Below are 16,226 nucleotides of genomic sequence, written 5' to 3'. Positions count from 1 at the left end.
ACTATTTACAATACAGCTGCTGAGATCATTTTCTTGATCCGCTGGTCCAATGACATCAGCTGGACCTGTGAACTCCTACTGGCTCGCTCTTGAATGGCACAGAAGTGTTTTTGTGAGAAGCTGGTTTGTGGAGGGAGGAACTTGTGTCACCCTGATGCATTCAGCAGCTGTGGCCCAAAAGAGGAAGACAGCGGAGGTGTCCTCCCAGGTGATGAGACAAAAGCGGTGGCCCCATGGAACTGCCTGCTGAATGCAGACAGGCAAAGCCTGGCAGAGCCCAGAGATTTTGGTGTCTCATTTACTAGCTAATTTGCAAAGATCAACAGATTGATCTCCCAAGTTGTTAGCATGAATTGGTCATCTCTTGATTATCATCTCATTCTGGCCTAGTGCTGTGCCCTGATGTCACTCGTGACTTAGGAGGCAGCTCGGTACTGTTTGCTGACACTGGCAAAGCAAGGCCCACCTTCCCCTGTTGCACCGGAGCAGCAGGGTGGAGGAGGAGGAGGGCTGTGGTGGGGTGGGTGGCGAGTAGCCTGTTCCCAGCCACCAGCCCTGTGTGTGGCTGCCTCAGCGTAGCAGAGGTGTCATGAAAGCTCTGGGGTTTCTGCCCATGGAGAGCAGGGCTTGGCTGGACTCTGGCAATGAGGCATGTTCCCTTCTTTTCGTCCTGAGTCTGTTTGGTCTGGCATTGACAAGGATCTGTAGTCCTGCCGCTCTTTTGCTTGGGGGAAGAAGGGGCTTTTGGGGAAACAACTCCTTTTCCTGTTTTCTCACCTGCCCCGTGTACCCTGATGTGGTACGCGTCAGGCCTGATCTCATCAAGTCCCATGTGAGTGTCAGGGCCCTGGGGGCACCAACAGGCTGCAATGTCCCTGCCCAGCCCCTGGGGCTCCCCCCACCCTGCCCAGAGTCCAGGACCCCATGTCAGCCCCCACCCCAGTGACACCCTAGCCGGGCTGGTCTCCAGCTCCCCACAGCCCTGCCTGGCTCTACTGAGCCAGGCCTACCTGCAGGCCCACATCCTGGCCTGGGCCCCATTCCCGGGAGGTGGCTAATGGCCATGGTTGGGGCTGCCCCGGTGCCTCCCCGACTGCCCGCTCCTGGCTGGAGTGGTGGGACACAGGATGATGGACCCTGACAGATAAGGCCCGTTGAGGCACCCGACAGCGGGCATGCAATTTTATCTGTGTGCTTTACTTGCTAAAATAGAATGGAAGTATAATATTAATGTACACCACGTTATTTCACTCAGTCTGAAATTGTGTGACAACTGCTGTGTGACAGTAAGAGCTAAGGATTACATGGTGTTTTAGTTACAGTTTAATTTTTGAGATGGGTGGCTACAAAAATTGTCTGTAATGTGTAGGACACCATTAATATGCTCAAATCCAGCAGTATTTAGAGTTGCTGATGAAATGTGTGGTAAAATACCGGGGGATTTGTAGTGAGCTCTTCATTGCGGTGCCTGAATGTACAGGAGCTTATTCCCACAGCCCGTGAAATCTTGAAGTACAGCAGCTTGATACTAAGCACCTGTATTTCATGCTGAGTGAAAGTGATCTCTGCAAGAGCAAAGACTCCTTAAAATCTACCAGAACGGTGCAGAAATAAACAAATTTTGGATTTCAGAAAAAGAGGATAAAGCATGTATTTCTTTCTCCCAGTGGGGATACAAAGGGAGTATTATAAACACGTGTTAACCGGCTGTACAATCTATGTGTGTTCATTTCCCCTGTTCTGTGACCAGAGCTGATCTGTCTCGCTGGGATCTGAATAGATCACAGTGTTTTTCACATTTGCGTGGCTGGGCTCAGTATAAATTACAGTTAAAAAGTTATTTGATACTATCACTTTTTAACTTTCTTCCTTGTCTCCTCGGAAGTAGTGGTGCAAACGTATGACAGAACAGTGCTTTAAATATTTGATTTGTAAAAGCTCAAGCTTTCGAAGTGCTAAAGGCACACACTTCTTTTCCGCTTCAGTGAAGGTGCAGGGTCCTCAACACCTCTTTGCAAAAGGAGGCTGTGTTGGTAGTTGTGTGTTTGTTTTAGCTGCCAGTCGGGTTAAACCAGGACACTAGTGAACTGTAGACCTGCCCATGTGGCCTGCCTACACCTTGGCTTCACAAGTTTTGGAAACTTTTTGTTTCCTGTGTATGCAGTCACTTGCTTTGTGAGCCATTCTAAGTTTTCTTCTAATTCTCTTCTTGATTGCAGATTGACTTGGAGCCAGAAGGGAGAGTGTATGTCATCATAGACCTTTCAGGATCATCAGGTGAAGGTAGGGACTTTCAATATTTTTCCTTACTCTTTCATGAATGGAATCTTTCAAGGGCCTCTGCAATGGAAGTATTAGAGGAGGTGCTGTGCCACTGTCCTCTCAAATCTGTATGAGCTCAAGTTAAAGTGACCACATTTTGATGTATCTGCCTGTGAGTCAACAAGCAGTTGCAGTTCATCTTACCCTGTTATTCACTGATGGTAACAATACCAGCTAAAAGGACAGTAATGAAATGAGAATAGTTTAGTAGTATTAATTTCCAGAAGAAACTTCCAAATTCTTATTTTTGGAAGAATGCTAACCATTATGTAGCTAGAAATTATAAGATGTTAAAGGTGGGGGGGAAGAGTTTATTTGCTTTTTGAATTATTCTAATATTTGGTATTTTTCCACTAAATGTTTTCTTTTTCAAGTAAAGTAATGACCAAAACATTAGAATGATAATAGGTGTTTTCATTTTTATGACACAGCAGTTGCATGTTGGAGAGGGAGGGAGAAACCAACAAAGAAAGATGGAAAATAAATACTTATTAAATTCTTAAGATATTTTTCTGCTGTTAAATGAGAACAGAGTCAGGTGGTATATTGTAGGAGTAAGAGAACTTATGAAGAAGCAAATCTGTGTATCTTAGTCATGTTCTCGATGACAACCTGACCTGCTGAAATGGCCTAGATGGCTGTTTTTTTCGTTTGATTATTTTAAATGATGTTCACTGATCAGGTTTCCCCAGTAGCTCATAGAGCTGAGCTAAACAAGGTTATCATTGCTTCACGGTACATAAAGAAGATTCACATAAACCCTGATGCTATGAAATGAAATTATTTTGCCTGGCACAGTTAAGAAACAGCGGAAGAATGCATTTATATTTCTGCTCGTTGTAATGAATTGCTGTGCTCTGACCAATTACTAACAGTAGCTTGCAAAAACACATTGCTCTAAATCCTGAATTTTAAAACCAAAGCAAACTATTATTTAAACTTCATCTTATAGCCACATTTTGTACCCACATAAGGTGTAATCTGCCTTTTGTTCTTCCTGCATATCGAAGAAAATGTCAATTTAATAGTAGTTTCCATATATCTTGCTGCTTGGCATGTCAATGATGGAACTAAAATGTGGTTCAAGGCATTGGTGTGGTTCTGTCATAGGGCAGGTAGATATTCTTCCGACCTTCCATTGATAGTTAATTGATACCCAGATGAGCATAGTGTTACTATTCTATCACAAGATGCATTTAGGGATGTCAGACTGTCAAAGAGCAGGAAGAATGGTGTTATGTTGTTCATCAAAAGTTCTTTAAAACTCTATAACCTTTTATACAGGAAAAGGAAAAATGTCTATAGTAATGTCTCCTATATTATAGAATCATAGAATCGTTGAGGTCAGAGAAGACCTTTAGATCATCAAGTCCAACTGTTAACCTAGCACTGCCAAGCCCACCACTAAACCATGTCCCTAAGCACCACATCTATGTGTCTTTTAAATACCTCCAGGGATGGTGACTCAGCCACTTCCCCGGGCAGCTTGTTCCAGCACTCGATAACCCTTTTGGTGAAGAAAGTTTTCCTAATACCCAATCCAAACCTCCCCTGGCACAACTTGAGGCCATTTCCTCTTGTCCTATCACTTGTTACTTGGGAGAAGAGACCAACACCCATCTGGCTACAACCTCCTTTCAGGCAGTTGTAGAGAGTGATAAGGTCTCCCCTTGGCCTCCTCTTCTCCAGGCTAAACAACCCCAGTTCCCTCAGCCGCTCCTCGTAAGACTTGTGCTCTAGACCCTTCACCGGCTTCGTTGCCCTTCTCTGGACACACTCCAGCACCTCAATGTCTGTCTGGTAGTGAGGGGCCCAAAACTGAACACAGTACTTGAGGTGCGGCCTCACCAGTGCCGAGTACAGGGGGACGATCACTGCCCTGGTCCTGCTGGCCACGCTATTTCTGATACAAGATGTGTATGTATGTGGTGCATTACCCTGTGACACTTGAAAGGTGCTTGGAAAGAAATTTGCGGAACTACAATTTCTGTTGCTACAGTAGCATTGAAGGGGAGCACTCAAATGGAAACAGGGCAGTGAGGGAAAACATCTTATGAAATGCTGTCTCACAGTAACTCCTTGGGAAGACCAAGAGGCTTTAGTTAGGGTGAATTTGGTAGAACTGTGGAGAAATTGTGTGCTTATGAAATGCAATAGAACTTGTCTAGTTTTAGAGCTTTCCCATACAATTAAATAACCATGGAAAAGCATTATGTAGAAATATTGCACAATTGTCTAGGAAAGTTACGGTTTTCCTCATAAGGGAAATTGGACCAGGTTTGTACAACAGTTCATAAACAGTTTTTTATGGTGTTTTGTTAACACTGTTATGAAATCCTATTTTTAGAATGCTTTATTAGGGCTGAGGCCTAGCTAGTTTTGGATGAGTCTCCTCTCACTCCTGCAGTCTTAAGTGACGCACCTAGTTTAACATACCTGTATGTATCCTTCTGTAGTGAACAGAAGCACTTAACCCACACAGAAAGTAACTTATTCTAAGTGTTTCAAAAATGCCTGTTTCATTTGATCTATACATATATAAATATGTATGTAAATAGAATACACCTGATATATATTTTACGCATTTCAGTGGGGCAGTTCACTGTAGTTGATTTGCATTCATTGACTATGGAACGTAAGATTAAGGTTAGATTAAATGCATGACTTTTGAGTGGCTAGGGTTGGTTGAGGTGATAGCTACTCTTGACCTAATTTGTTAACCAGGATCTTGTTTTTGAACTCCCAGTCCTCATTGTGAATAGCAACAGATTGCATAGCATTCTTTTCATGCTGCACAAATGGGTATCACTATTTCGCCTCAGATTCTTGAGGGGCAAAAGTCATCCATTTATGAAAATAAAAATACCTGTAGCAACAATTTAACTGGAGGAAGCATTCATGTTGCATGTTTCTCAGTTTGCCTTTTTAAAAAAATACTGCTATAAAAAAAATCTCAACTACTGAGATGTAGTATATACTTGCCAAGCAGTATTGTCTTGTAATTCTGTGTACTGGAAATTGGATTTGTTTTGTCTATGCAATACATGCAGCTTTCTAATTAACAGTAATCAATAATGTAACTTCAGCTATTTGGCACTTCTGAAAGATTTTTAAGATAGATATCCTAATTCTGTTTTGGTATAATTGACTTAAGATTAGTTGAATCCATTAATATGAGCAGAGAGCTTTGTCCTCTCGAATTTCCTCTAAGAGGCAAAAGTCCTAATTTTGCAGGTGAGCCCTTATAGGAATAAATTGCTATATATATTGCAAGTTTACATATAAAATCCAAGATGGTGGATAAAGAAGCGTTCTCGTTAGTAGTATATTCTCAATAGTTTTAGTAAGCTTGTACATAATGTTGACATAAGATGCTGTTACCGTACGCCTCTTAAATTTCAATTGTCCCTTAATCCCAGCTGCCAGATTGCTTATCCCTCTACGGTATTTGGACTTGGGTGGCAAGATGATGAAAACAGTTCATTGTTATAAGATGACTTCCTCAACAAAAGCACACAATTTCTCCTCCTCCTTCCCCCTCCTCTAAACTGAGTCATTCATGGACTTTCATCACTTGTGTGGCTTAGGTGTACAGAATAGATAGAAATATGGGAGATTACAAAGGGAGGTAAAGAGTACTTCTGCCTCTCCTTGTCATGTTGAGACAGATTTGTTCAGAGCCACTCTTAGATATCAGCATCTGGCAGGTATTTTTATGTGGAACTGTAGAAAGAAGGGTTGAGTTGCTGGCTTTCCTACTTGCAATTTTTCTCCCATTCTAAAGACAGGCTACAAATACATGGGAGGTTATAGAGCTGTGCCAGCTTCTTGCCATTTCCTATACTGTGAAATTTCCTTCAGAAGCTGCCTGAAGCTCTACTTCTCCAGCAGCAACAGTGTATTTGTGTGGGGACAGCCTGGAAAGCCCAAGAGTTTGGGCTGCTCTCCACTGGATATCTTGTGGCACTGCCAACTCTCACAGTTGATTGTTGATATCTCAAGGTTTTTGGATTTGTTCTGAAAACATCATTTTCTAGAACTTGCTTCCACTCAATTCTAGTCTTTGAAGCAGAAAAAAGGTTGGAAAACACAGATGCTAAAGTCTGAGAAGTGGAAAGCAAACTACATAAAAAGCCCTTACAACAACAAAACCCATCAGGAACGTTTTTATGGGGTTTTTGGGGTTTTTTGGTTTGGTTGGTTTTTTTTACACTAATCCTGTTTTGGAGCCTGCTTATAGCTTCTGAATGTTTGTTCTGCACTGAGAGGGAGGGTGAGTAACTATTTATTTTAGCAATCTTTTGTAAATTCTGTAGTAGGAACTGTCTGGCCCGCATACTGAAAAGAAAATGCTAAATTAAGCGTTTGTCACACACCAGGTGATATTCTCAAAAGTGAGGATTTAAATTTTCCTGCTAAAATTTGATCATCCCCATATCATGCTTTCAAAACCTGTCCTGCAAAATACTTCAGCGTGCTTTTGTTGATGGGAACGTAAAAACAGTGAGAGAAAACAGCTCTTAAAATACATTTTTAAAATTCTTCATTTTGAACTATGTAACCAGTATTTCTGTAACACCTGTGATTCAGGTCTTTACAGTCTCTATGCCAAAACCGATCTGCAGGGTTATTTACCTTCTACAGATTTATTGTATTTAAAATGACTCTGTGCATTCAGAGTAAATACACATTTGTGTTTCCAGTGAATGGAAACAGCTGTGTCAGTGGAAGCTTCCCAAATGTAGATACACACAAAGGTATCCATTCACAGGCTAAAATAACTGCAACAGTTAATCGGTAAAGTTCTAATTATAAAAATAATTGTTTATAGTTTTAATATTTTTATTGGATTTTTTTAACAACTTCCCACTCAGAACTTTTAAAGCATATTTTAAAAACAAATCCCTTTGGTCAAACAAAAAAAATGGAGCTTCCATTCACCTGACATAGCATGTGGTAGCATTAGTTGGAATTTTTTCGTTAACTTCATTGAGTACTGTGCCATATGCAAGAATATAGGATCTCCAAGAACAGGTATTTCTAATAACTTGCTTTTGGGAGACCAGCTCAAAATATGGATGCTTGTTGTTGCTCTGCTAGAATACTTTTTCAGACCTGCAAAGCATGTAATCAGTCAATTCTGCTATTAACCAAACATTTGATGAGTCCACTTTATATATAAACTTATAAGAAAAACAAGGTTTATAGTAGACTGGTGTTTGTAAGAAGTAATTAGCTTGGGAAAAGTCTATCGTATTTATCGTATGTTACTTCACAAAACGGATCTGATGATTGCATGGGTTTTTAGTCTTGTATTTTCAACTTTTGCCAGAGCAATGGAGAAAGGGTCTGTTTATTAGTCCTTGGATGAACAGGAGACTTTATAAGACATGCTGTTTTATTAATTTTTTCAGTGCAGCTTGTTGTCCGAGGTCATATTGATTTTTCTATATTAATTCAGTGTTGCTGTAGCATATGCATTATTTTTAGGCTGAAGTGTGCTCATTGACTCTTTTATTGAGATGCTTTGGCAGTATTTTTTGATCTATTTTAGTGGTTATAGAATTTTGTGACTGAATTTCTTTGAATGATTTTAGAAATATTTAAGAGCTCCTCTGTAGCCAGTCACAATCCAAATGCAGACTGAAAGGTTGAAACATAACTGATATGATGATACTATGATCAATCTATAAACTGGGATAACAGATGGCCATCAAGTGGGTAAGAGAGGTAAATTGCCTCACGAATGATTAAAAACATTTTCAACAAAGTCAGTTTTATATAGACTGAAAGACAGATACTGCTGTATTTAAAAGCTTGTGACCTCCTTGCTGCATTTGTCACTGTAGATTTCTTCTTCCTTTGGAATTACTGGTTTTTGTGTGACACAAATACATACAGTTACTTATGGTAGCTTTCTACCAACTTACAAATTAAGTTACCATTTGCAATATGTCAGTATTGAATCAACTGTAGCATGACTTCAGAATGACCTTGACGTGTTAGAGGTTTTTTAGCTGTAGCTGTTATGGGTAATATGTAATAAAAATTTAAGAACTATTCAAACTTCGTTTTCTATGTACTATGTCTAATCCATTGTAATGATTAATCCTTGTTAGACGTCACAATTGAATTACGCAATTGCCTTTCTCTATGTTTACAGATTCCCTATTTTAGAGTGGACAGTTGAATTGCAATAATACACCACAGCTCATGCTGGAGGTGGTAGATAGTGCAAAAAGCAGCCTGTTGGAAGTTCTTGGTTATGTCTACAAGTTACATAGTTACAAAAGATTACATCTTCTAATACATTCATCTTCAGATTCATCTGCTCATAAGATACTTAATTTTCACAGGATGAAGAACTTAAGGTGATATTTATGAATAAAGCCCATTAGCTGAAGTCATGGCAGTATTTTATGAATGCAAAACATATGAAGTTGATTATTTGGCCTTTTGCATTGAAATATTCAACAAAGAAATCTGACTTGTGACTACATCAGGTTATGTATTTAAGTCAAAATATATGAGTTTAGAAGAGGCTTCCCAGTTCTCCTTAGCTCATTTACTTGAAGGCTCTCAGTTTTGCAGCTACAGTTATTGCTGATTGGTCTATCTTACGGCAGAAGTTCTGCAGGAAAAAGGAAAATAATATCAGTAGAAGCAGGGTATGCCTCTTAATGCCATTTTTTTGTGTCTCATACTTGATAAATCTATAACATAGATAGAGGTTGTTAATCAGAATATCAACAGGATTTGTTCCAGGCATACAGCTACGGTGGAACCAGTATAGCAAGAAAAATTGCATTTCTGTTCCATGTTGTAGCATCCTTTTGCAAATATCTGTTAGTAGAAAACAGCCCATGGGTTGAAAACTGTCTCTACAATTTCTAATGTAACCATTTTTCAGAGCTTTTGTTCCTTAGACTATTTTGTAGTTGTCATTATCATCATTAATTATGCTTCTTATGCTATAGTGGCCCAGCAAATGAGATCTGGTTGTGCTAGGCACTGTAGGAATGGGGAACAGCAGAAGCTGCTTACCCTGAAATCTGAGTCTAAATGACATGCATCCAGGAAACAATCTCTTTCCTTGGTTGTTTCAGGAATTTGCGTTAGTGAAGAGTGGTTATTTCCTTTAACCTAATGTCTTCTATTGCAAATACAACTTTGACAAGTTGGGAGGTGGAGTGTTACCTCTGATTGTTGCCCTTTGGGGACATTTGTGATGCTGTCGAAAGATTGATCAGGCAGACCATGAAGTAGTTTCTGGTAGCCATCCGCTGCTGAACTTGGGGTGTTGAACAGGCTGTGAAAGAATGCTTACATCTGTTCAGAATTTCTAGTATATGACTAGGTAGATAGATCTCGGCTGAATATTATTCCAGTAGGTGGACAGCACCTCACCTCTTTCTAGAAACATTTCTTAAATTTTTTTGAAGGTACAAATTGTTCTTTATTCCCACTGATACATCCTGACTTAAGACGTGTATCTCTAGCCCACCTTTGCTATTGCTCCTGGCAGTAGTATCTCTCTCTAAAAGAAAATTTCAAGTTGATCACCAGCTTTTCATTGCGAATAATTGCATTTTTAACACAGGATTCAATGTTCTTTATTGTATTAGTTTCGTCTGTGCTAGTTTAACTGCTTGTTTAAAAAGGTTACTTCTTTTCTAGATTTCTTTTTGTTTTTTAAATGAAAAAGGATGGAGAAGCTATTGTATAACAGACCATAATCCATGTGCCTTATGGTAAACACATGGAAAAGAAGAATCAGAGTCCCTTAATAGCTTCACTGCAGAGACCTTCTTATCTCTTATTTTGCAACCCAAAATGTGATTCAGCATTCAACACGCAGATCCTTACCTTCCTCTGTATTTTAATGTCTGAGAGGAAGCTGATGTGTTGGAAGTGGCTTAGGAAGAGCCATAATAGAGTCTGTGGGGAGGCAAAGGTGGAGTCAGTGTGGTGCCCTCAGGGGAGGCCCCAACAAGCCTCTGCAGCTTCTCCAGAGCTGTAGGTGGAGCAGAAAGGATCTGCACGAATGGATCTGTTGTGGTGTTGGGACAGGCAGTCTTCCAGGGATAAAATGTAAAGTATCTATGAAATAAGGATGCTGCTTGATGCCTAGGAAGCTGTTTACCAAAGGTAAAGGTCTTCTAAAGGTCTAATCTTGTGTTATTTATTCATAGTTTGAGTGCAGGTAGGGTACTACACTAGCTTTTCTGTTTTCCTTCTGTAGGCTCCCTTGCTTTATCAGAACAACAGCAAGGAGTAGTGTGTATGCCAACTTCAAATGTAACCAGAATCTTTGTTTTCAAAACTCATTATGCAGTCTATCAAGTGAGAACCTATTTCCTCTGAAGTTTTGGTTTTATGTAGGTAGGGTTTGGGGGATTTTTTTTTTCCCATTCAGCTTTTCATTTCTTCAGTACCAAAAGGTCAGCACTCATTCAAATTACAAGTGAGGAAAAAGGGTAAAATCAAAGAAATAGAAGAAGCTTAAACTGATTTGCAAAGTTTTCTCCTACTATGCCTTCATTTTCCCCTCCTAGGAGGGATAATTCAAAACTGTTAGTAATATGTCTTTTCTCTTGGGTCTTACTTGGTTTAATCTTAAAATACCTCCATGCTGAAGTGTGGTTGCTTATTACAAAAATGATTTTTTTTTTTTAGGTTTCTTTCTCTTCTTAGAACTATTCATCTATTTTATGACTGTGTTTACAACTGTAACAAATCTTTGCCCATCCAGATCTTGAGTTTCTAGTTTGTTTATTTTTTTAAAAAGTAATTTAAAAAAAAAAAAAACAAACCACAAACCCAAGCATTGCATTTATACTGATATGGAAACTTGAAGGTGATGTTGCTCAGCCAGACAATTTTTTCATATCTCAAATGAACAACTTTAACTTATTTTAACAGATTTTGGAAAACAAGAGATTAATGTCAGTAGATATCTGTAATTCACCTGACTGGTGCATATTTACTTGTTGGTGTGGTAGGTGATGTGTTTCTCCTGAAACAAAATTTCACCTGTTGGTAACATGGGATCTGAAAGCAGATGTCTCTGGGTTCTTACCTGCATCATAATAATTGGAAAGCCTCAGAGGAGGAGCTGTGAAATAATAGTGTGAGTCCATGTTAAGTTCTTTGGTCTTGCAAGTTAAGACTGACTTCACTAATGGCACAGGCATTTGGTTGTTTCCCAAATGAACCTTGCAGGCTAACTGTTCAAACCCCAAATTCTTTTTAAAGGTATCAGTGCAAATGGAAATCAGTACTTGGTGACAATTCAGTCTGTTGGTGCATGATCCTTTTAAACTGCACTGCTCAGTGAAGAGGTTCTTCAAAGGGTGCTTATGTAATTTTGACTTTGTGTGGCAAATGCCTTCGTAACGAATATCTCTCTCTGGATTGTATCCAGTTAGCTGATGGAACATCTGGTAAGCATTGTGTGTTTGTAATAAGCCCTTACTGTATAAAGCTGGCTTAAGCTTTTCAGGCAAAGATCGATGACCTTTTCTTGGCAGGCTTCTAGCTGTTTGCCAAAACAAGTGCTTCTCAGGGAGCAAGACGCTAGTAGAAGATTTGGTTTAAAGGCGCCTTCATATTGTACTGTAAGAGTTTGTACTTGTTTAAGGAAAATTGCATTAGACTGAAATAAAAAAGTAATGAAACTCATATACATACCATGTTCCAAACTGTTATCCCTCTCTTCTCCATGTATGTAGTAAAAGCTCTGATTTCCACATGTTGGGTTTTTTCCTAATAAAATTGTACAAAGCCTTTGAAATAGGCATGTTTAATTTTACCACTGCGTATGCCTAGGGTGTTTTCTGAAGAAAACTGGAGAAAAGTATCAAATTAAAAACTATAGTGGTGTCTTCATACATAAATGAAACACAAACTAGTAATAAGATTTGAAATAGAAATGCATTTTTTGAAATCTATATATGGCTAGGTATTTTATAATAGAAGACATGACACAGATTAATGCAATGCTCATTGTATAGCATCATAAGATGTGAAAAATACATATAATATTATAGTTTATATATAATTTGTTTTGTTGTACTTCATAAAAAATGTAACCTATACAATGTTATGATTTGTTAGTGTTTTGCTCTAAACTTCTGTTGTTGCAGTGGTGTGATCTGTTCCCTCTTCACCCTTATACTCCCCAACAATAGTCAAGTCTGTTTATTGTTAGTATCATTCAGGAAAAAGTCTTGATATAGTCTATTTTGATTAATTGGTTAGGGGATGAATAGATGAGGTAATACATACACTAAAGACAGGTCTAGGCATGGTCCTGGCTGTTCCATGTACCGGTGAGGTTGTGAAAATGTTTAGACCATTAATGTCTTTTGTGAACATCATTAACCAAATGTTTCCTGCCTTCAACATAGCCTAAAAATCTACTCATGTTTTTAAGAGTTCTACAGTAGTGTAAACAGCTGGAATCTCAAAAGCTATGTATTTTTGGAGTATAGTCTTGAAGGGTTAAAATAGTTGAGTACAGCTGGAAACAGAAGTCAATTTAGGAAAGTTCTTTCTTAGTAGAGGCTCACAATCTGCATACAGTTGCGTATTTATTCCATGAATCTATTGAAAATAAGCATTAAAAAGTGTTGTAATATATTAAGTAGAGGTAAATAATTTTTCATGTTTTAAAAGCTATTTAAAAAAATAATCATTTAACTGAAAAGCACTATCATTATTTCTTAAGTAAAAGCCTGAATTTGAAACTCTTAAACTTTTTTTAAAATAATAAGCAGATGGTCTAAAAAGACAGTCCCATTACCTGTGCTCGTTTGCCACAGGATCTTAAATCATTTCAGTCTTTTGCACTTTCCATTTAGGAAGAGTGAACAATATTAAAAAACTGTGGTGCATACTATGGAGTTTCAGTAAAGAGAAAACAAAACATTTAGAAAAAACAATACATTATATATTCTGCAAATCAGCAAAACTTGTACTTGCTGTTACTTTTGTTTTGAGGTAATGATCATGCAGTACAGTGAGTGTCCCAATAATTGGAGATTAAAGTTAAAGTAATAAAGAACACTACCCATGGGAAGCTCTCGTCTTTAGTGAACGTGGCCATCATTAAGAGGGACTCTTGGATTCTCTTGTTACTGGATGTTTGGTACTGTTAAATATGTTTGTTTATGTCCGTCAGTGAGTGGTAAGCCATTCTTTATACTGTTGGAGAATAAAACAAACTATAATCTCAGTATTTTATATGTGAGTATTACTAGCAGAAGTAAATACATAGCTAAAAATATTTTACTGGAGAAGCAGGGAAAAAGAGCTGCATACAAAAGGCAGTAGTTCTGTTGGTCAGAAGCTTTGTTGGCAGGTTTTGCAGGTTACACTTGCATAGTCAGAAACCTTTTTACTTATTTTTATAACAGCAGCTGTGCTCATAATTTGTAGACTTTCATTCTGTGATAGATATTTAAGGCATATTGTTATCTAAATCTGTGGATTTTGCAATGCCAAAGTATAATGAATGCATTGGAACTTTGTTATCCCAAACTATAATTGTGTAGCTTTGTGTGGTTTTGTTTTTTCCTTTAAAGATTTTGCTAATCATAACATGTTCTTGGAAATGCCTCTGCAAAGGCATCTGCAGTGTCAATACAATTAATTCCGTGTGGTACTCTCAGAATACAGTGTGGTTTGCAAGACTTGCTATCATTGCTTCTCCTTCCACCAGTCCCTGCCTCACTTTCATGCAGACACCATTTGGCTGAAAGAATAGAAATACTCTGGTAAACTGTTGTGTGTAGTAGGAGTTACGTCTAAAATAATGAGGTAGAGCAGTTAATTTTCTGTAGGTACCTTTATCTGTCCTTCAGAATTTACTCTTTTCTCTTCTCTGCTAGGGCCTTTCCATGGACGCGTTGTACCTGTGGGAGGAAAAATTGTTTCGCCACTATAAAAGGCAGTCTCTGGACATAAAAATAACTGAGTAGAGCACATGTGTATTACTTGCAAGTTAGATTTTTTAAAAGGAAAAGTCAAAGAAAGCAAGATGCAAGTCCAAAAAGGAAGCCTTTTCATCATTTCTCTGGATTTTCAGAAGGGCTATACTAAGGAAAGTATCGCAAGCTGAGATAGATACTCTGATTTATACACTGCATAGCCCTTTGTCGTCTTTTCATGCTATGACTTTTAGTTTGCTTTCATCATTTCTACCATATTTCTTTAATGTATTCTTCCAAAAAAGTGAATTCTTTGTGATATCAGGAATCATGTAAAATACAGATTTTAATCTGCAATAGCAGCTTTAACAAACTGCCTGATAGGTTGGACAGCAGTTGCATGCAGTATAGATCCTTGATTTCTCTTATACTAAGGCTGGGGTATATTTCTCAGAAACTGTATTTCTCTAACACACACTAAACAATAAATGGTGAAGCAATATCAGAATCTCGGGAAAAATACTCACCCTGAATAAATCTGAGGAGTTTTAATAGCTCCAATTTGCACAAGCAAGACTCTCCTCCAAGATAGAACAGATAGAAAATCTCATTTATATTAGTGTTGTAAAGGAACACTGAGAAATATGCCCTTTCAAATTACTTCTCTGTTTATAATTCCCAGATCAGTACCAGGAAACTAGATCTTTCTAGTTAATTCCTAAACATGTGCTTTTCTTTATTAGACTCTCTGTTTTCAAAAAATCTTTAATATACTTTTTTTTTTAAACTTCATCTCATCATCTTGGAAGTCTGCTCTGCTGTGATGGTGCTATTTAAAGGAAACATCTTCCATTGCAATTCATGAATTTTCCATAGTAGATAAAAGTAACCCAGGGTATCAGTTCACCTCTGTCTAAAATCCTGGAAGCAGCTGTACTTCTCTCTGTTCAGAGCAATGTAATTGTTTACATTTGCATAGCAATATCATAAGGCCAGAAAGCACGAGAAGGGAAGAAAGAACTTTTAGACTTCAGAAAAACGAAACTGTGAATGTATAATTGCTTTCAGACTTTGGTCAGTGTGCTTGAAAATCTAATCCAGCCTTTATTAAAAATATCATGCAGTATTTAACTATTGTACAGCAAAGAGCGAAGCTATCCTTTTTTTTTTATGAAGGAGTGCCAATTTAACAACACAGTTCTGGTAATCCTGTGCAAGGACTTTATTTGATGCTTTAAAGTATTTCTGAAGAAAAATAGAGTTAAAATTTATAAAGAACTCTAAGGTTTTCCATAATTCATTTGTATGCATTCCATAAGCACAGCAGATTTTGCTAATATCTGTGACGGCAGATGTTTGGTTTAGAGCATGCAGTTTTCATGTGTTCGTTGTTTTTCTAGTGAATAGAAATATATAGTTATTACACTGGATACACTTCAAGACTGGTGCAAATTTAGTACTTCAGGCAATATAATATTATAGCTCTTGATGAATGCAATGGAATCATTGTTGAACCCATTTTATAATAATGTTTTTGAGGATAGAATTGTTTGGTTAAACCCCATAACTGGAGCGATTTGTACATCTGCCATCTTGACTTTTGGCAAGATCTTCCTGTGCTTCAACAGACTTCTCTGGAAAATAGGAGAACGTCTGCCTATTGTGCTGCAAGGCTAATGTTAATAAGTGGAAATTTTCCTTGAGAGAAAGAACTTGATAAAGATTGGAAAGGACTTGAGATTTAGACATATCTTGTTTTCAGTTAACTACCTACTCCTCACTGAAAGAGTAGAAAGTACACTCAGTGTGATGTATTTTAATAACTGCAAGTTCATTACAATTTATTCCTATTTCAGAATCATAAATGAACTTGTAGTTTTGGAGTGGTTTTGCTTTTTTTTCCCCTCAGGATCCATTATTATTAAATTCTTTTTGCTGGTTGTAGTTACTAAATTGTAATCAGCTTTCCTTTTT

The 16,226-nt window shown here is 38.0% G+C and overlaps 1 protein-coding gene across 1 annotated transcript in view; it reads left to right on the top strand.

Moving 5' to 3' along the window:
• PRKCE (protein kinase C epsilon) overlaps nucleotides 1-16,226 on the top strand; it is a 300,404-nt gene that overhangs the window by 101,240 nt on the left and 182,938 nt on the right. The window contains exon 2 of the mRNA XM_054820708.1: nucleotides 2,220-2,283. Coding sequence (XP_054676683.1) covers nucleotides 2,220-2,283 — 64 coding nt within the window. The remainder of the gene's footprint in view (nucleotides 1-2,219; nucleotides 2,284-16,226) is intronic.

The sequence above is a fragment of the Grus americana genome, chromosome 3 (genome assembly GCF_028858705.1).
Source record: "Grus americana isolate bGruAme1 chromosome 3, bGruAme1.mat, whole genome shotgun sequence".
NCBI classification, from domain to species: Eukaryota; Metazoa; Chordata; class Aves; order Gruiformes; family Gruidae; genus Grus; species Grus americana.
Note: the sequence above shows the minus strand (reverse complement) of the source record. Positions and strands in the feature narration are given on the sequence as shown.